Source organism: Lygodium microphyllum, chromosome 27 (genome assembly GCF_053477565.2).
Source record: "Lygodium microphyllum isolate KBCC chromosome 27, Lygodium_microphyllum_v1.1.10, whole genome shotgun sequence".
Taxonomy (NCBI): domain Eukaryota; kingdom Viridiplantae; phylum Streptophyta; class Polypodiopsida; order Schizaeales; family Lygodiaceae; genus Lygodium; species Lygodium microphyllum.
Genome location: NC_141161.1, coordinates 20,800,874 through 20,826,813, shown reverse-complemented (window position 1 = coordinate 20,826,813; position 25,940 = coordinate 20,800,874). Strand labels below are relative to the sequence as shown.

At 40.1% G+C, this 25,940-nt stretch overlaps 1 protein-coding gene across 4 annotated transcripts in view; it reads left to right on the top strand.

The window, feature by feature from the left end:
* LOC148012117 (phosphatidylinositol/phosphatidylcholine transfer protein SFH3-like) overlaps positions 1 to 18,767 on the top strand; it is a 114,542-nt gene extending 95,775 nt beyond the window's left edge. For 2 of the 4 annotated variants that reach the window (XM_087669338.1, XM_087669339.1), the window contains exons 10-14: positions 13,499 to 13,600; positions 13,677 to 13,806; positions 15,584 to 15,951; positions 17,944 to 18,015; positions 18,140 to 18,759. In XM_087669338.1, coding sequence (XP_087525464.1) covers positions 13,499 to 13,600; positions 13,677 to 13,806; positions 15,584 to 15,951; positions 17,944 to 18,015; positions 18,140 to 18,175 — 708 coding nt within the window. In that variant the 3' untranslated portion in view covers positions 18,176 to 18,759. Of the gene's footprint in view, positions 1 to 13,498; positions 13,601 to 13,676; positions 13,807 to 15,583; positions 15,952 to 17,943; positions 18,016 to 18,139 lie in introns of all 4 variants that reach the window. The other 2 variants (XM_087669342.1, XM_087669341.1) reach the window with 2 other exon arrangements.
* The last annotated feature ends 7,173 nt before the right edge of the window (positions 18,768 to 25,940 follow it).

Genomic DNA, 25,940 nt, shown 5'->3' with positions numbered 1-25,940 from the left:
TTCAAAGCAAAACAAAACAGAAAAGTAAAAGCTAAATGAAAGATGTGCAATGACTTTACGTGTATGAGTGAATGCAGTGGAAGACTAAAGAAGGAAAACCTAAGGATGTGGTTACCATTGTGTATGTTCATCAGGAGATTGTTGCTAATGAAATGCCTCTATAACGAGGTGAAGTGGTCCTAGATGGAGGTGTAGAGGATGACCTATGAATGGATGCAAAGAGTGCAATGGTTGAGAAATTAGCAGACCAATCAGCTAATCCTTTAGGAGTACTGAAAGATATAGGTTGCTAAGGTTATCCGCGTACCACATGTCCAATGGCTACTGGGACGAGAGTAGTAGATGGGACAATATCGGAAGGTGTAGCTCCACTGGACTCTCTAGCAGCAAGAGTGGAGGCAATTGTAGTGGTCTCTGCGGAGGTTTCTTAAGAGAAAAACTCTGGGTCTTGGTAGGATACTCCTCATTCACAAAGCCCAATCTCTAGTAGTGTGTGCAAAATCTATTTTTCATAGGGAGTTGTTGCTTGATGGGTTGAAACCAGCCTTCCTTCTTGGAATGGGTGGTGATAACCTGATTTAAGAGTTAATTACAGCAATAAATAAATGCACATAAAATGAAATACACACTTTACCATAACATTCTTGGATAGTAGACACCCTGTTGACCCCAAAATTGGCGCCCCTTGCGGTATTTCTTTAGCTTTCATTCAATTGGAAGGAGTACAACTTGAGATTCTTCAATCTCCTCCTGCTAACCAATTGCTCTTGCTGTCATAAATGTCCAACAAGCCTTTTGGGTCATTTGCCCCTTGTTTCACCCAGGACTTCTTCTCCAATTTGACCCTTGGTTGGCCAAATGTTGCCCCAAATCAATTTGGGATGGGATGGCTCCTGAAATCCCTTGATAATCTTCAATTATCAGCTCTGCTGATTTCAGTCCCTTGAGCCTTCAATCTCTGGCACGGATCCCAAGGTGGCTGCTAAACCCTAATTTCTGCTGCGAATTAGGTTTTACTGCAGAAATTATAGATCAGCCCACCAAAAGTGGCTGAGATCTCCTCCAAATGGCTGAGAATTGCTTAGAAGGGCTAAGCATAGGCTGAAGGAGATGAGAGAATGCTGTAGAGAGAGAAAATTTTGAGTTTTGTCGCGAAGAACTGATCAAAATCAGCTGTTGCCTTGCTATACCAGCCCCAAACGGATGCACCAACAACAATAGGAGCATCAGAGACTGTGATCTTCAGAAGAAAGTGCATCAGCAGCAATTGTCAGCTTCCCAAGGTCAAGAATATGCAATCTCCATCACCAAAATGGTCTCCAATGGCTGGGAATTGGCCCCAAAAGCTGGCAGTAACAGTCCAACACCTCTTTCCAACAGCTCCAAAATGAAAAAAACGAGATTTTCCTCTCCCTTCAGCCCTATTTAGCCTTTTCCCCATTTGCATGGGAAAGTTTTGCCAAGTGGCAGCTTTCTTAATTCATTTTTAGCAATTTCCAACCATTTAATTAATTTTTAGAATTAATTAATCCTGAAAATTAATTCAGCCCTTAATCCATGCCTAGAAAATTGACCTTGCCCATCCAAAAATTAATTGGCTAGGCCATTTGCAACCCAAAGTGGTTCCCATGCATTAATTGACCCTTGGACAAGCATTAATCCATTAATTAATGCCTAGTCCCTAGTGTCACCATTGACACTTAATGGCCAATTAATAGTCCTAGGGGCAAACTGACACCAAAATTCACCTAGAATCTAACAAGTGTAACTTGTTACAACTTTTGCCTTTGACATCCATCCTTTTCACAGGGTCCTTTGGTCTTCAACTGTGAGAAAGTACCTTGCACCTCACATGTGCAACACATGTGCATCTTTTAATTGCACATTTAATTCATCCTTTAATCAAATGTCAATTAAACATAAGCAAACCATCAAATTTTCACATCCTCGTGACAGACCACCCCCTTGAAATCCTTGCAATCATCCTCGATTGCATTGTAGTGTGTCAAAGCAAACAATACTGCACTGGAATTTTCACAAGGCATCATAGTCAACACAACTTTGGCCACTGCTGACTAACTATCTCATATGCCCACCATTTGCTGAAATTTTCCAGCCACCATAAACATAGCATAAAGCTCAACAATAGTCCAGAACTGTTGCCAGAAACTCATTGGATGCATCCCAAACTCTTGTTTCTCAACAGCGTTGACTACACAACCATAATAAAGCATAAACCGAGCCGAAACTATGGCTGAATTGTCAATGACATTCGTTTACATGCGGCTGTCCATGGAATCAACTGTAAACTATTAAAAACTGAGCATGACCTGATCATAAACTGATCATGGACTGATATGGAACTGATCACAAATGGCTGCAAATGTGACTCCAAACTGATCACAAGCTGATGGTAAAAAAAACTGATTAGAAACTGATGCAAAAGCTGATGAAAAATTGATCCCAAAATGATCACTGAGTTGACACTAATAAGAAATTGATCTCAAAACTGATGCAAAAACTCATTTCAAACTGGTCCAAAAACTCATGCCAAACTGATCCAAAAACTCACGCATAAGTATAGTCTCAGAGCCGCGGTGACAACCATACTCATATACATGTATCTCATAGTGACTAGTACACCGAGTAGTGACCTCATGGCAGACATACTGTTAGCACAGTACCTTGGATGCATGCTGAATACATCCGAGATCCACTACATACAAGAGCTATCCAAAACTGGTGGAGTGGAAGTGCTACCTTCCCCTTGAGCATCACGCAATGCTCCGGACGCCCACTCTGCTGAACCTGAGTAAGCCCGATCCAAAGTCGGCTCTAACCGAAAGGCATCGAGATAAAGTTGCAACAACCGAGGATGGTCTGCCAAGTCATCCTCTTCCATCCATTTTGCATCCATTGGTGAATAATTTTGAAACTTCACCAAATATCTTCTGGAAACTTTACCTCTGACCTTCCTTTCCTTATGTGCCAAAATCTGCTCGCGTACCAAAATCTCATCTAGTTCCTCAATCTTTGGTTGAATTTCAGCAGATACATCTTCTGGCACATCACCACGAAAAGGTCTCAACAAACTGATATGAAAGGCATTGTGTATCTGCCAATGTGGAGGTAATTTCAGCCGATATGCAACATCGCTGACCTTTTCCAACACTTGAAAGGGCCCATAGTATCTCATACTTAACCTCGGATACAACCTCTCTCTTCCCTTTATCTTTTTCAGCCTTGCCTTTTCGAAACGCAGCAATATATAATCGCCCTCTGCAAACTGCAAAGCATGTCTATGGCGATCAGCTACCCACTTTTTCTTGTCCTGTGATCTTTGAAGTGCATACTTTATCTTTGCATAGACTGCATCCAAACTTTCCACAAAGCGATCAGCCTCAAAGATCTTATCCTTAGTGTGCAAAATAGGTGGAACCTTCTTGCCACCCTCAACCATCTCAAATGGAGCCTTGCCAGTGGAACTATGCACCGTATTATTGTATGCAAACTCAACCAATGGCAAATACTGCTCCCACTGTGTCTTGTGGTCTGAAACATAGCACCTCAAAAGATCCAACATTGTGGAACTTGCTTCCTCAGGCTGACCATCTGTCTGCGGATGGAAGGATGATGAGAATTTCAGCGTGGTACCTATATTCTCAAACAACCCCTTCCAGAATAGACTGGTCATCCGAGGGTCTCGATCATTGATGATCGACTCAAGCATACCATGATACTTGAAAATGTGCTGCATAAATAATCGTGCCATATGATCAGCCTTTATCTTCTTCCTCACCGGAATGAAATGGGCTTGTTTGCTAAACCTGCAAATAATAGTCAATATCCCATCATTCCCTGTAGGTGTCCTAGAAAGCTTAAAGATAAAGTCCATAGCAATGCTCTGCCAAGGTCTCTATCTGGAATAGGCAAGGGCTGCAACAAGCTCGGCATCCTTTGCCTATCATGCTTTACCTTCTGACATATGATGCATGCCCTAACATACTGCTCTACATCATGCCTCAAAGCTGGCCAATAAAATAAATGCTCCATTGCCTTGACTGTGGCATCAATACCTTTGTGTCCTGCATACGGAGGGGCATGACTTTCAATGATCACTCTAGAACTCAACTGCTTTGTGACACACAGTCGTCCATGCATCAACAAAAATTCATCTCTTAGCATAAAATGCTCATGCCTTTGGCCATTGCAAAGCTGATCATAAACATTAGCAAAGTCCGAATCAACAGCATATTGCTCTTTCATGGCATTCAACTTAGTGTGATAAACCATAGTGACGGCTGAAATTTATGGCTTACGTGACAGTGCATCAGCCACAACATTCTTTTTACCATCAATGTGTATAGTCTGAAAATGAAACATAGAGACAAAATTTGCCCATCTCATATGCTTCTCTAACAACTTTGTTTGCATCAGAAAGTACCTCAAAGTCTGATGGTCTGTCTGTATTGTAAAATCAACCCCCAACAAATAATGTTTCCACGTAGACAGTGCATGAATTACAGCCAAGAGCTCTTTCTCATAAACCTATAAATTCCTCTCTGCACCGTGGAGAATTCGGCTCTCATAAGCCACAACTCGGCCATCTTGTATAAGGAGAGCCCCAATGCTGTTACCACATGCATCACACTGAACCACAAATGACTTCCTTAGATCAGGCAACACAAGCACAGGATCTGAAGTCATCTTTTCCTTCAACTTTTCAAATGTTGAAATTTCCACTGCTGTCCATCTAAATGGCACATCTTTCTTTTGCAAAGCATGCAATGGAGATGCAATTTCAGCAAACCCACGTACATACCTTCTATAGTAAGAACATAATCCCAAGAAGCTGCGGATCTTATGAACATTCTTCAAAGCTGGCCATGAACGTATTGCTTCAACCTTAGTAGGGTCCATACGAATACCATCAGCCGATACAGTATGTCCCAAGAAGTGGATTTCATGCAAAAAGAATTCACTCTTCTTGTCATTGATAACCAGCCTATGCTTACGTAGCTCATTGAAAACAATGTCCAAGTGCTTTCTATGCTTCGTCTCATTCTTTGAATAGACAATCATGTCATCAAAGAAAGTATCCACAAATGCTCTATGTGGCCGAAAGATGTGATCCATCATCCGATTAAAAGTGTCAGGAGCATTCGTAAGTCCAAAAGGCATGACAAGAAATTCATATAACCCAAAAGATGTCCTAAAAGCTGTCTTAGCCACATCCTCCAGTCTAATGTGTATCTGATGATACCCACTTTTCAAATCTATACAGCTGAATATTGCTGCCCCCTGCAGTCTATCCATAACATCATCGATTCGAGGGATCGGAAAGCGGTTCTTTATCATTATCTTGTTCAGAGCACGATAGTCAATGCACATACACCATGAACCATCCTTTTTCTGCACCAAAAGCACTGGAGAACAGAAAGGAGATGAGCTGGGCTCAATCAGCCCTTTTTCTAACAGCTCATTTACCTGACTCATAATCTCCTCTTGTTGGGCTGCACTGACTCTATAGGGTGGCTTATTAGGAGGGCTACTTCCAGGGATAAGGTCTATGCCATGATCTTCAGGTCTTTCAGGTGTGGTAGCTGCCGTGGAAGTGACTGAGAGAAGCAATCAGCATACATTTTCAGAAATGACATGCGATCCTTCTTTAATTTAGACATATTCCCAACATTCTCACTATCATCCTTATCCTTAGCAAAAACTAAATACGCTGAAATATGATTTTTCATTACTTTAGAAATAGCAGCTACAGATACAACAGGGACAAATTCCCCTTTCAACTTTACATCAAGTGTGAGTGTCTTTCCCTTATGTTGAATAGTGATCTCTTTTGCATAGGAATCAATCACTGCATGCATACGGTGGCATCATGGCATACCAAGCAACACATCATAACCCTCAAGTGGAGCAATGTAAAACTCTTCATTGTCCACATATCCCTGTATGTGCAACCGAAGCTTTCCAATGAGTGGTGTGACACGTTCTACATGACCCTTATATGCCATTCCAACTTTCCCCATGGCTCCCATCTCATCGTCTTTGATGCCTAGACGGGCTGCCATGTCAGTAGAGATGAAGTTGGCTCGTGCACCATTATCAAAGAATATCAATGCATACTGATCCCTAATTTTGCCCCTTGCTCTGCACAACTCAGTAGCATTATCATTGGGCTGATCACTAACAACATCAGGCACCAATCCCACTGATGTTTTGGGCCTTTTACCCTTAGGATCTCCCTGATTTTCTGATTTTGCAGCTTGCTACCTATTGGGACAGTTCTTTGCAATATGACCCTTCCGTTCACAAATAAAGCATTTATTTGCAGCCATCAATTCCCTACGTTGTGCCAATGTTTTCGAGCCCTTTCTTTGCTGTTTTGGCCTCTTTTCAGGCTGGTTTTTAGATATGTCCCTTTTCTCAGCCTTAAACAACTTTTTATTTGGCTTCTCCCCGCTCTCTTGGAAGCCCGAATCCTTTCCACACAGCAAAGCATCGGCTGTAGCAGCAGTCTCTATGAGCTAAGACATGCTATACATGGTAGATTTTATGCAAAAATCCCTGATTCCTTTGGGCAACCTACATACATATTTTTCCACTTGTTCATGAAGGGGTATGGCATGATAAGAAGTGACGGCGGGCAGCAATACATCCCAAAACTTCTTATTGTATTGCTCTAAATTCTTGTATTCCTTTGCATCAAGCTTGTTCCAAGCTGTAATGATGTCCACCTCAAAGGTACTAGTCAACCAATTCGATGCAAATATTTGCTTGAATTGTACCCATGTTGACGGTGCTCTACCTTGCATTGAGAGCGTGGACCACCACTGCAATGCATTCCCCTTCAAGAAAGTGGCTGTCTTTCGAATCTTACAGGATTCGGTGAAGTTTCCCCTTGAATAGGCTGCATCAAACTGCTGAATGAAGGTCAAAGCTTTCAGCCTATCTTGTGCACCACTGAAGGACTCAAACTTCACTGCTTTTCCATCCTCATCATAGTCTTTTGCTTCCCCTTTGGGAGTCAAGTTGTCATACATTGGTTGCTGCAAAAAGGGTGCATTTGCTGTATTTACATCATGACGAAGCCCAAATGAAGCATTTGGATGACTAGCAGTCATTCCTTGAGCCCCATAAGCATTCGGGGGTGCAGATGCATTGCCAAACATTCCACTTTGTGCCCCAGGCATCAAGCCAATGCTACTATACATAGGGTTTTGCACATTTCCAGCCATACCCGAATACAATGGGCCTTGCACACCATGCATTGGCTGCTGCATACCATAGGGATTTGTGCCATGCATTCCCGTATGCGGCCCTTGGCCAACCATTGCATGAAAAATTGTACTACTACCAAAGTATCCTGGTTGCCCCATCATAGCATGCATGTCCGGCTGTCCAAAATCCATTGAATTGGCACTTCCATAATGGCCTTGCATTTGCATTCCTTGCCCCATAGATACCAACTGTTTAGCTTCATTGGCCTCTTTAGGAGCTTCAAGTGAAGGATTTGGCACTACCTTTGGTGCACCTTGCTGTCGCAAAGGTGTAGAAGTTGACTTCTTCTTCTTGCCCTTGCTATCTTTTTTCGAAGCATTCAAAAATCAGGTGAACTAAGGATCCTTTGCCAATTCAGCAAAGAGATTTGCTGCTGTCCTCATCTGATTCTTGAACTGGTCATCAAACTCCTCTTCACTTTGCTGGTCATCTACCTCATGACGGCTTGAAGGCCCTGCATCTTGCCCAACAGCAACATTTTCAGCTTGTTGTCCATCATGAGAGCCTTGTCCAAGATTAGGCATTGCATTTCCTTCATTCCCATGAGAATGTCCATACTGAGAGGCATCATCACTGCTTGATTCCATCTCACTATATGAAGACATGTTGCTGTAATTTCTCAGCTGAGCACAAAAATTAGCACTAGCACAAAGCTTTGGCTTGCAATCAGGTGCCTTGGGCCCACCAAATTAAGAGATTTGATGTATCCCAGCAATGGAACCATGAAATCAGTCTTCCTTCTTGGAATGGGTGGTGATAATCTGATTTAAGAGTTAACTACAGCAATAAATAAATGCACATAAAATGAAATACACACTTTACCATAACATTCTTGGATAGTAGACACCTTGTTGGCCCCAAAATTGGCGCCCCTTGCGGTATTTCTTTAGCTTTCATTCAATTGGAAGGAGTACAACTTGAGATTCTTCAATCTCCTCCTGCTAACCAATTGCTCTTGCTGTCATAAATGTCCAACAAGCCTTTTGGGTCATTTGCCCCTTGTTTCACCTAGGACTTCTTCTCCAATTTGACCCTTGGCTGGCCAAATGTTGCCCCAAATCAATTCGGGATGGGCTGGCTCTTGAAATCCCTTGATAATCTTCAATTATCAGCTCTGCTGATTTCAGTCCCTTGAGCCTTCAATCTCTAGCACGGATCCCAAGGTGACTGCTAAACCCTAATTTCTACTGTGAATTAGGATTTACCGCAGAAATTACAGATCAGCCCACCAAAAATGGCTGAGAATTGCTGAGAATGGCTGAGCATAGGCTGAAGGAGATGAGAGAATGCTGTAGAGAGAGAAAATTTTGAGTTTTGTCGCGAAGAACTGATCAAAATCAGTTGCTGTCGTGCTGTACCAGTCCCAAATGGATGCACCAACAACAATAGGAGCATCAGAGACTGTGATCTTCAGGAGAAAGTGCATCAACAGCAATTGTTAGCTTCCCAAGGTCAAGAATATGCAATCTCCATCACCAAAATGGTCTCCAATGGCTGGGAATTGGCCCCAAAAGCTGGCAGCAACAGTCCAACAGCTCCAAAATGAAAAAACGAGATTTCTCTCTCCCTTCAGCCCTATTTAGCCTTTCCCCCACTTGCATGGGAAAGTTTTGCCAAGTGGCAGCTTTCTTAATCCATTTTCAGCAATTTCCAACCATTTAATTAATTTTCAAAATTAATTAATTCTGAAAATTAATTCAGCCCTTAATCCATGCCCAGAAAATTGACCTTGCCCATCCAAAAATTAATTGGCTAGGCCATTTGCAACCCAAAGTGGTCCCATGCATTAATTGACCCTTGGACAAGCATTAATCCAATTATTTGCCTAGTCCCTAGTATCACCAGTGACACTTAATGGCCAATTAATGGTCCTAGGGGCAAACTGACACCAAAATTCACCTAGAATCTAACAAGTGTAACTTGTTACAACTTTTGCCTTTGACACCCATCTTTTTCACAGGTTTAGGAGATGTACTATTAGTGGGTGACTTCAATGCACGAACCAGGGCTAGGCAAAGTGACTTTTTTATATAGGATGATGCCATGTTTAAGAAGATTGATGCAAACAAGGTCGGTCTACGCAAGATATCCCTAGATACAAAAATGAACACTTATGGAATATAATTACTGGCTTTGGGCAATTCACATGGATTGGCCATTTTCAATGGCCTCTTGTGCTATCTGGGATCAAATACCATGACATGGTGGAATCATACACGAGGAGCAAGTACAATGGATTACTTGATGGAATCATCAATATTGATGCGGGACAGATCGATGTATCAGTTCACATTCAAAGGGGATGCAGTGGAGCATGCAAGGGAGTATGTATACTTGGGAGTCACCTTTTGTGGCCCAAGATTTTCATTGAGGGGGGCGGCTGAAGCCCAATCAGCAAGAGGTTATGTAGCACTTGGGGGCCTCGAGAGTCAATACACTCATGTACAATTTCAAGAACCCCGCACCAAATTATGATTGTTTGACCACTTTAGCCACTCCAACCCTCCTATATGGAGCTGAAAGCCTGAAATATGGGATTACAGCTTATTCCATAGACAACTGGCCTTGCTCATAGATCACACCAACTAAGAGGGAGAATACTACGATGGTCGGGATCACATAGAGAAGCCATTGATAATGATGATTGAAAATTTGATGCTTTGCTTATGTTTAATTGACATTTGATTAAAGGATTAATCAAATGTGCAATTAAAAGATGCACACGTGTTGCACATGTGAGGTGCAAGCTACTTTTTTTTACAGTTGAAGGCCCAAGGACCCTGTGAAAAAGATGGGTGTCAAAGGCAAAAGTTGTAACAAGTTACACTTGTTAGATTCTAGGTGAATTTTGGTGTCAGTTTGGCCCTAGGACCATTAATTGGCCATTAAGTGTCAGTGGTGATCCAAAGTGGTCCCATGTATTAATGCATGGGACCACTTTGGGTTGCAAATGGCCTAGCCAATTAATTTTTGGATGGGCAAGGTCAATTTTCTGGGCATGGATTAAGGGTTGAATTAATTTTCAGAGTTAATTAATTCTGAAAATTAATTAAATGGCTGGAAATCGCTGAAAATGGATTAAGAAAGCTGCCACTTGGCAAAACTTTCCCATGCAAGTGGGGAAAAGGCTAAATAGGGCTGAAGGGAGAGGAAAATCTTGTTTTTTCATTTTGGAGCTGTTGAAAAGAGATGTTGGACTGTTGCTACCAGCTTTTGGGGCCATTTCCCAGCCATTGGAGCCCATTTTGGTGATGGACATTGCATATTCTTGACCTTGGGAAGCTGGCAATTGCTGCTGATGGACTTTCTCCTAAAGATCACAATCTCTAATGCTCCTATTATTGTTGGTATATCCGTTTGGGGCTGGTACAGTAGGGCAGCAGCTGATTTTGATTAGTTCTTCGCGACAAATCTCAAAATTTTCTCTCTTTACAGCATTCTCTCATCTCCTTTAGCCTATGCTCAGCCATTCTCAGCCATTTGGGAGGAGATTTCGGCCATTTTTGGTGGGCTGATCTGTAATTTCTGTAGTAAACCCTAATTTACAGCAGAAATTAGAGTTTAACAGACACCTTGGGATCCGTGCCAGAGATTGAAGGCTCAAGGGACTGAAATCAGCAGCTGATAATTGAAGATTATCAAGGGACTTCAGGAGCGAGCCCATCCCGAATTGATTTGGGGCAGCATTTGGCTAGCTAAGGGTCAAATTGGAGAAGAAGTCCTAGGTGAATCAAGGGGCAAATGACCCAAAAGGCTTGCTGGTCATCTATGACAGCAAGAGCAATTGGTTAGCAGGAGGAGATTGAAGAATCTGGAGTTGTACTCCTTTCAATTGAATGAAAGCTAAAGAAATACCGCAAGGGGCGCCAATTTTGGGGCCAACAGGGTGTCTACTGTCCAAGAATGTTATGGTAAAGTGTGTATTTCATTTTATGTGCATTTATTTATTGCTGTAATTAACTCTTAAATCAAGTTATCACCACCCATTCCAAGAAGGAAGGCTGGTTTCAGATCACCCATGGTTGTAGAGGTGCTCTTTAGAGCTGTGACATTCCTACATAGGATAAGGGAGCTTCCACATCATAGATAGTCTAGATTGGCATTGGTCATAGATACTCTAGATTGGCATTGGCAGAGGAAGGGGAGAAAGGTTGTTGGTACTCACAATGACAATATGGATGAGCCTACATGGACTAGACACGAATCGGTTCCCCCCATTTGACTAAAGTCTGGATTGCCCTAAACTCCCCCTTACCTGACATGAACTGAATTTAGTCATCAGAGCTGAAATTTTGAGAGTGGAAATAGGGAGAACCTGGTTCCAGCCACTTCTCCCTCTAGGATCGATAATGGAGTATTACCGGGATCACTTACTACATCTTTCTGAGGATGGATTCATTGTTCAACCACAGTATATGGATACACCCCTCTCCCATGGTATGCATGCTGCTATTGGACAGATGCACACCTCCTCCCACTAGCTGAGGTCAAAGACAAGGCAATGGATAGGTAATACAACAGAGGATAGGATATGTCAACTCTGTGATCGAGAGCCCAAAACAAAGGAGCACTACATATGTAGATTCACAGTTTACTATGATATGTGAGGGAGAGATCACTATCTCTTCCGTGAAGGCTTTGGTCCTCTTTGGTTGGTCATGGAGTACGAGGACAAGAGATGCTTAGGGCTTTTCCTCCTAGAGCTCCAGAAGCGTCGCACAGCATTGTTACGAGATAAGAGATCGGCCCATCCAGAGGGACCAAGGCAAAGGGCAGACTTACATTTGTCTTTCATAGATCAGATTCTACAGGTATCACTAGCTCAGCAGATCTAGCCCCATCACACCGCAGAGTCACATTGGACTAGGCCATTGCACTTTGCAGAGCCTGATGACCGCATCCAACTGGCTGACAATGAGTGAGAGGCCCATACCACAGTCAGATCAGAGCCATCATTGCGAGACAAAGGACACTCACCCCTCCACACATTAGTAGAACAACCTTGAACCATTTCAGGATGGAGATTCTATGTTGGTCGTGAGACCTAGAGAAGGACCACTCTAGCTAGATATCATATATAGAACTACTTTTATTTTAATTTTAATAGATCTTATAGGCCACATTGGCATTTTGCAGACGTTAATATCTCTCTCTCTCTCTCATGATTGTTAGCATACACCTTTTTAGTCTTTTTCATTTTTATTGTTCTCCTCAAGTCAAGACAACATGGTCAGATGTATCCATTACTTTGTCTCATAGGCCATTCATTTGTCATATGCTAGGTACCACTCTGAGGTGCTAAGTACATGACCCTCAGACACTAAAGTGCACATTTACTACTATTAAGTACTACTTTTCTATCTATACTACTATTATGTGCTTTCAAATGGCAAGTACTATCATATTCTATTTAGTTCTTTCTAATACTACCCCATCTAGTGATAGGTGCCATTGTCATATGCAATTTCGTATGACTTACTATAGTCTGTTATCCAGTACTGTTTCGTGTTACAAATAAGTTATCTGCACAACTCTGTTCTCCTTTGAGCAATTTGCTTGAAGACTATCAGTTTGTTTTGGTTTTACCATTGGTGTCACATACAATCCTTGTCTCATATTTTAGCTTGGTGCTTTCTAACTAAGAGTTTTTATTAAATTTTCTCCTTGTGGGAAAAAGAGTTTGGGATGGGACAAATGGTGCACTAGTCATGCATGCAATTACAGGGACATATTTGTCGAGAAATCATGCAAGCTTATTGCTGGGAAGGCTACAGCATAAGCACCTAAATGTTTGGTAAGCTTTACAAATAACATAAAGCATCAAACATTGAATTCAAGCTTTAAGAATGAAAGTAGAGTCGATAAGCTTCTTCTTGAATAGGTCTATGATAGTATATACGGTTCTGCTGCAAGTTGATTTGCAAAATACACATAAAAACTAATATAAGACTTAAAGTAGTCATGAAAGGCTACATCTTGAATATTTGCTATATGATTACATTAGTATATGGTTCTGCTGTGAAGTTGATCAGTAGATGTTGCAAGAAAACAAATTATATGGATTTCAGTTAGTAAAGCTGAACACACTCCAGAAGGTTTTTAGTTACTTTTAAGTCAAATTAAATACAATGCAGAAAGGTTATGTTTGGGCTTTTGTTTTCTAATGCATTATCTGTAGGCTTATGAGTTCTTTGGTTGCTTGTAGGTAAAAGAACCCATCACATGCTCCATGACAGAGAAAGAAGATACTGGTCCCCAGTCTCAAATTGAGTTGACAGCATCAAGCCCTTCCCAACAATGGCAGGAAGTGAGTAGCCACCTGAAGAAATTGTTATTTGCAGTTACTCTCAGTTTTTTCTTGAAACTTTCCACTGTACCTACAGGTGAAAAATACAAATTCGGAAGTTGCCACAGTTACTGCTGAACATGGAGTCATATTCCCTCTTGACTTTAAGGACATGGACAATGTCTCTGAGCAAAAACTCTTTGACAGAAAAGAGGTTGATATCAGTAGTAAGTCAAAATAAGCAAATAAAAACTGCTGATGATAGTCTGTGTTTGAATGCAATGAAGTTTTAGTTAGATTTTCAGACTTGTATATAGGATCTTGCACGTAGAGCATCAACCTTCCTATTTATGACTACTCCCAAAAAAATTGCTGTTGGTGATGTCATTTTTTCCTGTGGGACAAAAATAAGAAGAAAATGAAGCTTTCTTAATAAGAACCTCTGTCATTTGAACTGATGATAGAATGCATTACAACCCATCTAAATGACAAGAAAGAGTAAGTTTTGCTCACCCAAGAGAGTGTCTACAAGGGCTGTGTAGAAATCCAATCAGGTGGATGACAATGCCAAAACATGTGTGAATTCAAGTGATTGAAAGTTCTTTTGTGGTTTTTTATATAAATCCTGCATATGACAACATATTGATACATTGTGAGATGACAAGAGAGAATCAAATACAAGGGTGTCACAATACAACAGTAAATGAATTTGTGTATTTTTAAATTAATTTGCATAGTCAAGAATCTATTAAATTTGTTTCCTTTGTAATTAATAGATATCTAGAAAAGTGCATTAGAGCTGGCCACTAAGGAGTGATCACAGGTGATGGCGGACCAACGTAGTGGGAGAAAGATAGTACACACTTCCACCTATATGACCTGAAAGGGTGCTCATGAGCAAAACTTGAGCGTAGCTAGATCTAGTAGAATAGACGATTACAATCAACAAGATGGCATGCTAATGAAAAGTTTGTACAATGTGCTTATGTAGACTAAAAGTTTAGAATACACAAATCTTTGCATATATTACTCGTGTGAGGATTCCAGCATTGTTTTTGTAATGTACTTGGAAAGAGCTTTAGGAAGCCTATGATAGCAGACCATACTCTGTCTCTAGATGGAAGAACCTGCCTAAAAGTTTCATTTATGAAGAAATGCATCTCTTCTCCTAGTGTGTTCAGTCGCTTTGTAATCTCTCTCATGAGAGGTCTATAATGCCAGAGCATGTGTGTCTCTAGATGGAAGAATTGCCGGAGTCCAATGTATGAAGAAAGGCATCTTTTCTCCTCCTCTTGCACTTAGAACCACCATGAATACTCTCCCATCTCTTGTAGAGTGTGTCAGTAAGCGTGAATGCGCCAGAAAAGTTTGCGAATATTCAAGTGCCTAGAAGAGCTAGTTATATCAGCACCGATCCATCCCGAACTTGGTGGTGAAACTCTACCGTCTTTCTTATCTGGCATGAGTTTGGAACCACGCGCATGTTCTCTGTCTAGATCCTAGAGAAAGTTTCTGTTGAAGGTGTCTCTTCTAGATCAATGGCATGACTATATCTTGGTGTCCAAATAACCAGTAAATTATTATTAATATTAGCAATCAACTCCCATTTGTGGCAATGTCTCCTTGTGGTCCACTCTGTTGATGAGGGTCATGGGTGGCAATCCTTCTCAAGCAACTGCTGTCCATAAATAAGAGAAGCAAGCTGATGAAGTGTTTGTTTTCATGTTTGACTTTAATAAAGATGTAGAATTGCAAGAATATTACAGCCACATCCATAAGAGCATTATTGAAAGCTAGGAACCACTTTTAGTAGCTGTGGATCAAGCTGTATATTGTGTTGTGGTTCTTTTAATATGTGAGAAGAAATGCGATGTCATAAACACAATGCAAGGAATAAAAACTACCTAGAGAACTTGATCAGAGTCAGGAGGTAGAAGTAAAAATCTTTTATGACAGAATTTACAGTCTTTGCAGCATTCAAGCTGTTTTATCTCCTGTTTTCAGGTAAGTTGTCAATACGTTGGGATCACAGATCGTTACGGCTTGGTAGCTCTATACATACTTATCTTCTCAGGTGCTACGAGAATTTGTGTCATTTGTTTGCTATCATCTGGAGGTTCAATGTTTTATCACATGTAAGACACATTGGGCTGGGAAAATTGTATCATGCCATACCTGGAACAGCCAATTCAGAACCCTTCTGCCATGAATCTTCAAGCTTGCCAATTCTAGATAACCGAGTTTCAGTACTGGAAAGACAAATCAAGGATTTTGGCATACCACTGGAAGGTTCCTCATCACAGAGAGTTGATCACTCTTTTTCCATTGAGAAGTTCAGGGAACTGGAACTTGACCTTGCTAAGATACAGAAGGTAAGCTACTTTCTTCAGTAACAAGCATGTTGAATAGTACAAGTTCTAGCTCAGAAGTCAAGTTCTTCTCATTTGTTAATGATTACAAATAACTATGGTTGGCAGTTAATACCATAGTAGAAATTGAGTTAACAGTTGTAAAGTATGATGCTGATTTTCAATATCACAGTTTGAGCAGAAGGCTTTTGGCATGTCAGAGAATCATATATATCTGCTTAATATATTGTTAATTTGACAGGAGCTGCATATTAGCTGATGTAGGTATTGAGGTATCACGTGCGTGGCTCTAAATAGTTGCGCAACCATTCACTCACTTACAAATGAAAATTATGAGATCCTAATGAGCTAAAACCAAAAATGTCTCCAGCTTTGCATCTATACAGTCAAGTCTGAGTTTTTGGATGATTCTTAGCTATATTCAGAGAACCAAGCTAGCTTATAGAGGCTCTGAAGATTGATATCAAGATTCAGACCATAAACGACAGCTGTGGCTGAACATTTCTTGTTTTACAGCTTGCATTTGTAAAGCCACAAAATTGAGTTGTTTCTCTTATATAAAGTTATGTTCACGAAACTTCATCATGACATTGATTAATGGCAAGAGGAAATAACTTGAACAAAATGCAGGTTGAATGTGACCAGTCTAGGACATGGTGATGTCAAGTAGTCCAGAAGGGGATTGGGAAAAAGTGTTAAAATGTTTTGTTTTGTAGAGAAAGAAAATCCTATAAGAAAGACATCTCAGCATTAATCATCACTTAAGGTAGATAATACAAAATTCCCAAACATGAAAATAGAAAAACCACTTGGGTCAACAAATCTGTGGCTATCTAGCTAAGGGAACTGTTTAGCACAAGACTACTGAAATAACCAACCTGGGGGTTATGGTACTAGATATTATGAGACATCCTTAAGTCGAAACAAGGGCCAGGCTTCCAAGTATTAAAGAAGACCTTGTTCTTCCTGCCCAAGTGCACTGAGCGCCTTGTTATTTCTCCCATCTACCTCTAAGTGTGTGCATAACCTCTGTCCATCTACAGTTGAGTCTCAAAAGTAGAGATATACTCTGTAACCCCATTGCAACTTCTTGTCTGGATATACCAACCAAGAATGCTGCCAATGATCTCCCATCTGTGATGTATGACCGTCTTGTGGTCCACTCTACCCAAGAAAAAGTTAGGAGTGGGGATGGCCCTGAATGGTTACTATCAAACCTCTTCAACCTAGGGAAATCTCATATGCAGTTTCTCTAAGTCTCCTTGGTTGCTCCACGTTTTGAACAAGCCACTGGAGCCCTACCCAGACCCACTCAAGTTCCTAGTGCTAGACTCCTATGCAGTGTGCACCAATAGCCAAAGAAAAAATGTGATCATCCTCGGCCTAACAATGTCCTCGAATCTCCTCCAAAAATCCTTCAGAAAGGGCTGAGTTTCTGTGTTTGAATAAATGCTGAGCCTAGCTTGGTTATGTACTGAAAGAAGGAAACATCCTGAGCCTTGTTATGAAACAGGTCCCTCTACACCCCCTCCTGGATCTCAAATATGTCTATAGAGGCCTTCTTTGATATGCCCAGAATCTCTCTCTCCTGGGTCCAACAAAGTGGATTTGGATCTATATGCCACTTCTGATCACAATGAGCCACAATCATGATCCCCCTCTTTACATATTTTGTGAGTCTCCCATTCTCCTCTACCATGAAGTGGACAGATTCCTGATTGCCAGTGGCTATCACCAGAAGAAAAATATCTGCTCTAGAGAAAAAACCTGCACTCATCTGGAAGTCCCTCATCAATAGAATGCATCATCACTTTACCTCTACTTGTAATCTCTGCTGCTGTGTTTCACATTTGAGGTATATGAAAGTCAACCACAATCTAAGAGTGCTGGCAATGTCTGTTAAAAACAAAGGTTTTTGGACATATATACATGTTCACTTTAGAGAGACCAGTACCTGTATGGAGCTGTACTTGAAAATGAATTTCTATTTTGCAGACCGTGTTGGAGATGAGGACCCAGCAAGAGGAAATTCTGCATTCCATACAAAATATTAAGAGTAAAAAACAGGTGCATTTTGCTTGCTTATATTGACAAAAACTTTCTGGTTCAGCTAGAGAATGTTTTGGAGACCTTACTTTCACAGCTTCATAGGACTTTTCCCTCTATAACTCAGCAACTTCTTGTTTTGCAGAGGAAACTGCTCTGTTGTGTGACATCATTTCAATGAAAATTTTTATAGGTATTTGTTAGGGGGTCCATGGTCAGGAGGTCAAGAACCCTTCTTATGCAATAAAGTTGTAAATTAGCTGTTATCAGGGAGTCCAGTTGGCAATTTGAGGAGTTGGTTTCCAGCCCTTTTTGTGCTTTGTTCAAAAAGCCATCCTTTAATACACTTCAAAGAGGAGATTTTTCAAGAAAAGTATTGTCTTCTGAAGCCTAGAAAGAAGCATGGAGCGCTTGATTGTGACATTGGTGTTGCCTTTGCAAACCTGAAATGTGCATTATCTGAGGTAAAGGTCTTGTGCTTGCATTTGAGCTTCTCTGCAGCATTCAATGCAATATTGTTAGGTCTTGTGGAGTTGCTTAAAGGCTTGTAATATATACCAATCTTTAATCCAGTTCTTGGTTTTTTTTCTGTGTGGACACCACAAGCAATGATGATTTACACCAGACAAATCTTTTACTGTAAAACAGAATGGTAGTCAATCAAACTCTCTCTTAAGTCTAGTGCTAGAGTTTTATAAGATTGCTACCTTGGTGAAGCCTTTCTCAAAAACTGTGACCATAATTTTGAGACGAGGACAGTCCATTCTAATTGAGTTCATATACCCATTCTCATATTCACAAGCTTTACCAGCTGGCCTCATATCTTGCTCTAGCTAATGTTGGAGACGTACAAGGTTTCCAGATGCAAAACCAAGAGAATTAGTTTAAAGTTCTATTTGTGCAGTTTCATACCTTTGCACAAGTGTGCATGAATGCACATGAGGATTGCCCTGTGCAAGGAATTTTTCTTGGCTGGTTTCTCAGGATCTCTACGTGAGAATATACTAGAAGCAAAAAATCAGACCAGATGGGTTTTGAAAACATAGCGTTCTTATTTCTAGGCAAGCTGTAAGTTTATTATGTCCTTTGACTGGATATAAATTTGAATAAAAAATAGCCACTTAGATGCGTACATGTGTCAAGTCCAGTCCTTATAACTTGATGTGTGAGGCATTGAAGAATCTTGCATATTGTATCATTCATTTCAGCATTTCCCTTCAGAAATGGTGATAAACCAAGTAGATTGAAAATACACAGCCTACAGACCTAGACAACAATAACACCCTCATTGAGACTATTCCTTTGATGCCTCATGTATAGAGGTTAATGGATAGTTTCATCTAAGCGGTTAGATGAGATGAGCAGCCAACATATTAAAGTTACAATGAACCCCAAATATGTGTCTCTTGTATAAGAAGAATTGGACAAGCTTCTCAAAGCAATGTTTATCTACGAAATTGAGCACATAGACTAGGTATCACCCATGGCAGTGGTACCTAAGAAAAATAAGAAGATTAGTGTGTACATTAACTATCAAAAGATGAATGCAACCACTAAGAGAGACCACTACCCACTACCTTACCCATAGCATATGATTGAGTGCATGATAGGTAAGGAGGTATACAATTTCCTAGATGGATTCTCAAGTGCTGGTCCACCTTGATGATTGCCTTAACCATGGAATGGGGGGTGTTTATGTATATAGTCATGGCCTTTGGATTGACCAATTTACATGCAACTCTTCAACACTTGGTAATATCATTGCGTTGGGATCCATAGGTATCGTATCCATAAACATGATGCAAACACATATTAAAACTCCCTGAGAATCTCAATGAACTTTCTTTTATCCTTTGGCAAGAGGTCATCAATAATGTATATGGGCTTGGGATGAACTTTTCCACCTCCTTCACCTTTGCAAGTTTCTCAATGGGCCCACTAGATTTTTATTTTCCCTTGGTGCTAAGCATTACAACAATATGATGTCCCTTTCTAGACTGAGTGAATCATTTTTGAAAATCTTGTGGCATCTTTTGATTTTCCTCATTAGAGTTCTGATTCCTTCAAGTATCCTTTGCCATCTCAAATATATGGGCAGGCTTTTCTTGGAACACTTGTATTGACTAGGCTATGTGATCTCCTAGTCGATATATGTGCTATTGTCTAACACTGTAACTTGTTGCATTTAACTTGTGTAGAGTTTTCGGCATTATCCTTGACTCCTTTGGTCACAAGGACTTCAAAAGAGTAGGATTAAGATCCATGGGAACAAATGGTGTTTATTTATGGTCAAGGATCTTTGGGTACTCTCGCCATTCCAACTCTACTCGTACTACTTCGGTATCTACTAGAAGTTCCTCCTTTTTGGGCTTGGGGTGTGCCATGATCTATTTAATTCTATTACTGACGGAGTCCTAATGTAAGGATTCATCCTCCTTCTCATCTTCAATGTCATCCTGGGAGTGAGCCTCTCTCGTATCGCTTTATTTGTTGCCTTTTGATTTCTCTTACTCCATCAATAACACTAATAAACTATTGTGGTGGCCAAATAGTATTTGATGCAACTCCATCCACCTTTACTCTTGTTACTGTAGTACCTCCTAAAAAATGAATCAAGTTATCCTTAAGACCATTTCCATTGAGCAAGGATTTTCCTTATTTCTAGGTGATTGGTAGGAACATTGAATTTCTTGGCCCGAGGTTGAGCATGTTTGGAGTTAATCGTAAGGGCAAGTATTGTCAATCCAAAGGTGCTAGGCTCGACCATGTGCATAGTAAGCTCTTGTCCACTTTGCTGACTCATCCATTCATAAACTTCTTTATAGTCATTCTCCATGAATGGAATGTCTACCGAATCATGTTCACCTTCAAGGCAGGGAATGTACTTATTGAGAGTGTTAGTCATTGGTGAGCAATTTGTGTCTACTTGAAGCATGCTAGACATGGTATCTAGGTTGATAAGTATGGTCTTCTAACTCTCCATTTCTACTCTCATAGCTTACCACGCCTATTCCCCAAGAAGACTTATTTGTTACCCTAGTCCTCAATAAGTTAGATGCTCCACGTCTAAGGGTAACTAAGCAACAAGTCGTAATGTAGACCTTTTATAACTATAAAGTTGATCGTGAAATTAATACCTACGATCTTAACACACTAGTCCTTTTACACCCCTAGTGGTCAGACGTGGACCTTGTATATGCCAAGGTGGGTTTTCCCACACCCCAAGCACTAATTGGTTGACTATGCTAACTCTTGCACTCCTACTATGATCTCTTTCCTTAGGGAGTCAACAAGAGCCTCCATCAAAATGATAGCATAATGCTCATCTTCTTCCTAGAATGTGTTGACTCCAAGCACCCTTGGAGAGGGGATTGGTCTTGGATTGATGCCTTAACATTCATGTTTTTCTTTGCACTTCGTGCAATGGCAGTTTGTGTAGTTACATCCCTCTATCTAGAGTCTAAATGCCTTCTAGAGGTCAGGACTACTTTATAGTTGCAACCCTAACACAGTGACACGTTGGTTGAAGCTAGTCTGGCAATGAGGGCCAGTTCCACCTCGTTGAGCTAGAACCAATTGCTTTTCTAACTATGATCTTGCCTCTTCCAACTTAGGATTATTCTTGTTGGATTTGAGACATATCATTTATGTAGTACTCACATTTTGGTTGGGGTAATGGTGCAATGCTAGATAGTCATGTAGCACTTATGACATAATTGGCTTTCGACTCTCTTCTATTGCTTGAGCCTCATGGAGACACTTCTTGACCTTGTTTATTATCTCTAACTAGTGCTTCATACATGGGTACTCCTCCTTAGATAGAGCTTGGAGCCTTTTTTGTTGGTGGAGTCGTGGTACCACTTTATGCGCTAGATGTGGATTTCTTAGTGGGCACTATGGTGTTCCCTTTGCTTTGTAGTGCTACCTTGTACTTAGCTCTCTTTCTCCTTTTCTTCATGTTCTATCTTCTACGATAGACCCATTAATGGTGGAGGGGCCAAGAAAGCTTATGCTACCTTCTTTTACTCTATGCCTCCGCAGTGGTGTTCATAGGGATAGGTATAGTGTCCTTATCATTTTTCATCCCTACACCAAAGAGGATGAGAGGCACACACTGGACAATCACGTTGCTCTTGTTGGCTTTCTATTTGGGATAATCAGGGAATATGTGGATCATACTGCATTTAGGGTATTAGTAATTAGCTTGAGCATCTTTGTGTGGTTCTATTTTCTATGGACACCTGGAGGACACATGTCTGAGCTCCCCATAGTTTCAACACATGATGAGGTCCTTAGATTGAGCTAGAGCTCTTCCCCTTCCTTGCCCAAACATCATGATAGATATGGGTCAATAGTTCATGAGAACTACATTCCCTTTCACATTATATGTGACATATGGGTATGTGTACTCCTCAATTGGCTCCTCTACATAGTAGATTGGTGAGTCACTCAAACCAACTATTTAAGACCTAGGATTGTAAGTTGGCCTAATTTGAGGTTGGTATGTGTAACTTGCATAGGGGTTCTAGTAGGGCAGGCATCTAGGGCATATATAGTAGGGTGCCTTATGCTTGAAGCATCCATAGTTTGTGAATGCTCGTGGTGGACTTAAGCATTCTCTTGGCAGGTCATCACCTCCATAGTGCATGAATTGGATATTTTGCTAGTAATGTCATGGTTACTTGAGGACCTCAACAAGCTTGGCTATCAACAAGTAGATCTCAACAAGCTTGACTATCAACAAGCAAGTCTTGGGTCACCCTAAGTTTTAAGCTACATTTTGCATAGTGGTGTTTCTCCTTGATCCATCTCTTTGATCATAGTTTCTCCCTCAATGTAAGTCATCAAAACACATGGTCTCTTCCAAGACTTCATTGAGGTTGGACCAATCTAATATGTAGCTTATGGCCATTGCTTCATAAATTCACTCATCATGTATACCTTTCAAAAAAGCCTCAGTAGTGGCCTCAACAATAGGCCTTTCAACAACCCTTCAAGTGAAAACCTGAGCCTCCTCTAAAGATCACAAAGGAGAAGAGCTGATCGTATGAACTTGGTCATGTAGCTCATAGTAGCTAACCATAAACTCATAAAAGGTTGAAAAGTTACAAGGCTGACAAATTTCCATGGGTTAAATGCCCTTGAGACTGACTTATGACATCGATGCTATTGTGGTTGTATTCTTAATTCCCAGTGTGCATTGTGGTACAAGAATGCTGGGAAGGAAACACAGCTTGGTTGAATAGTTGGAATTGCTAACAAAAACTAGGATTCTAGCTACTCATGCACTCATTGTAGAAAAAGCCCGAAGGAAGACTCTGTTTGACAAACATATCCAACAACAAACATTTGAACAAGGGGACTTGGTTCTACTCTAGTCCTTCTAGACACAAATAGAAGCTTGAGTTTAGAGGTTCAGGACCTCGCCAAGTTCACCAACTAAGAATGTAGAGCTAGAAACCCTTTTGGGTGAGGGGATCAACCACTTCAATAGAAGTCCCATTAAGAAGTACTATCTCTAGGGCATTTGAAATATGAAAAACCTCTGGGACCCACCAAAACTTTAGGCAATCACAACACACAATAGTGCCCCTTGCATTGTGACAAGATCATTCTACCTTAGGATTAAACTCACAGCCTCTACAGAAATCCTACTGGTGGCTAATGCCCTGATTAATGAAGGCTACAATGACGACACCTTGCCCCTATCACTTTTGGGATCAAGCAAGCCAACCACTCTTTGTGCAAACCAATGCCAAACTTTATCCATACAGAGGCCAAGCCTACTAATTGTAGGCAAGTGCAAGCTTATGCTAATCGTGGAAACCAACAATGTCCTAATGTTCTTCTACTTTCTCCTAAATAGAGGAGATGTAGGGCATAAAACTCTATTATGACAAACCTTTAAATCTCAAACCAATCTTCATATAGACTATGTGGAAAAATAGATCCACCCTCACTCTCCCTTGAGCCAAGGTGATCACCTTTTGCATTGGGGAGTTGTTTGAGAAACACTTGTATGGAAAATCCTAACTAGTATGGAAATTCTAATCACTCTTGACTTGGAAAATCCTTTTGAGTTCGAGTAGTACCCCCTTGTAGACAAGATCCTTATCGAAGAGGAGCTACATATCACAAGCTAACTCGAGGGTCCATCCTTATTGACAAATATCATTACCCATTTCTATAAGCTACCTTGTTGGCCATTTGACTTGGATCCTCTTGTTTTGCTAAGCTCTGGTAGAAACCTAAGTTCTATGAGTGATGGCTCTCTTACAATGCCATGATACCAATCTATATGTAAATAAATATAGCAACCCTATTGTGTAGATACCAAATAAGACCTCACTTCCACTAACACACACCTGATGATTCCAAACACTAACTTTAGCTAGGAAGGTGTTTGTCTTTGCCATGAGGGGGTGGGATAATTTGAAAATTAAAGTCATCAAAAGAAAAACAAAGAAATAAAAGCATTGAAGATTGGAATCACTGCATTGAAGCAATTAACATTGGCAAACGTAACCATGATTAGTGTTTTGAGTACTAGTTGTTTTTCACCTCTTATGTCAAATGTTACCTATTAGGCCAAAAAAATCTTCACCCTACATATGTGTAGATATCAATGAGAGAATCTACTTAATGTTTTTTATTCTTTCAATAACATTAGTTAATTGTGTTGAAATTTCTTATAAAGTGGTTTAAGTCTAATTTTGTATTTTCTATCTTGGCTAACAACTAAGTCTTAATTATTAATAAAAATTATGTCCTTTTTTTTTTTGAAACACAAACCATTGGTCAAAGGTTAAATCCTTGGTCTTAGAAAAATCATAAACTTCTAGCTTGGTATATAAATCTTCATTTTATGATATGAAAGTTCATTTAGCTATTCAAAGTGTTAAGTTGGTTGATTTTGGCCAAAGCTGATATCCATCTTGTCCATGTATTATTAAGATAGATGGAACTTTTGAACAAAAGATATTTACGTATCATGTATATACATACAAAAAACACAAATGGGGTGAGCAATTCTTTAAAATACTTGTGTATGTTGGTTTACATTAAAAAAAGAACCATCAATTCATAGGTTATCCAAACTTATTATTATATGGTATCAGATCAAGTTATTAAACCACACCTAGTTAGTGGTGACTCTTTAAAGGTTTTAGTTCATGAAACTTATACATGGCACTTTAAATTATGCTATATCTAAAAGAAGAAATTCATACTATAATATCTTCAAATCTATAACATTATATCATCAATTCATAGGTTATCCAAACTTATTACTATATGGTATCAGATCAAGTTATTAAACCGCACCTAGTTAGTGGTGACTCTTTAAAGGTCTTAGTTCATGAAACTTATACATGGCACTTTAAATGATGCTATATCTAAAAGAAAAAACTCATATTATAATATCTTCCAATCTATAATATTATAAATTTTAGCCATGATAATGAATCTTCATTTAATGTTTGAGGCTCTTGTATTTTAAATTCTCTCTACACTCCTTCAAACCTTTGTATTCTTACATTAAACTTGGAAATTTGTTAGGTATATCCTAGCTAAGCCTCCTTGATGTTTTCACCACCATACAACATCCCATTTTATTAGCATGCTAGAAAAGATAGAGTGAAATTTAAATCTCCTGATAGCCACATAGCTTACACTTCATCACTTAAGCTCTCAAGATGTATGATCTCACATTTGTAACATACAAAGTGCCTTTTAAAGACAAATAAACATAGTGCTCTCTTTCATTCATAAAACTAAGACATTCATTAAATGTGGGACTTGAGAAATTCCCAAAATCTCTAATATGGTGTTCTAACCCTCTAGCCCCTTTCCCACATCACAATCCTAAGGCACATCAAGGGCGGGATATTTAAGGCCTACTTGGACAACCTATCATCTTGTAGAGAGCACCACACCACACCACACTA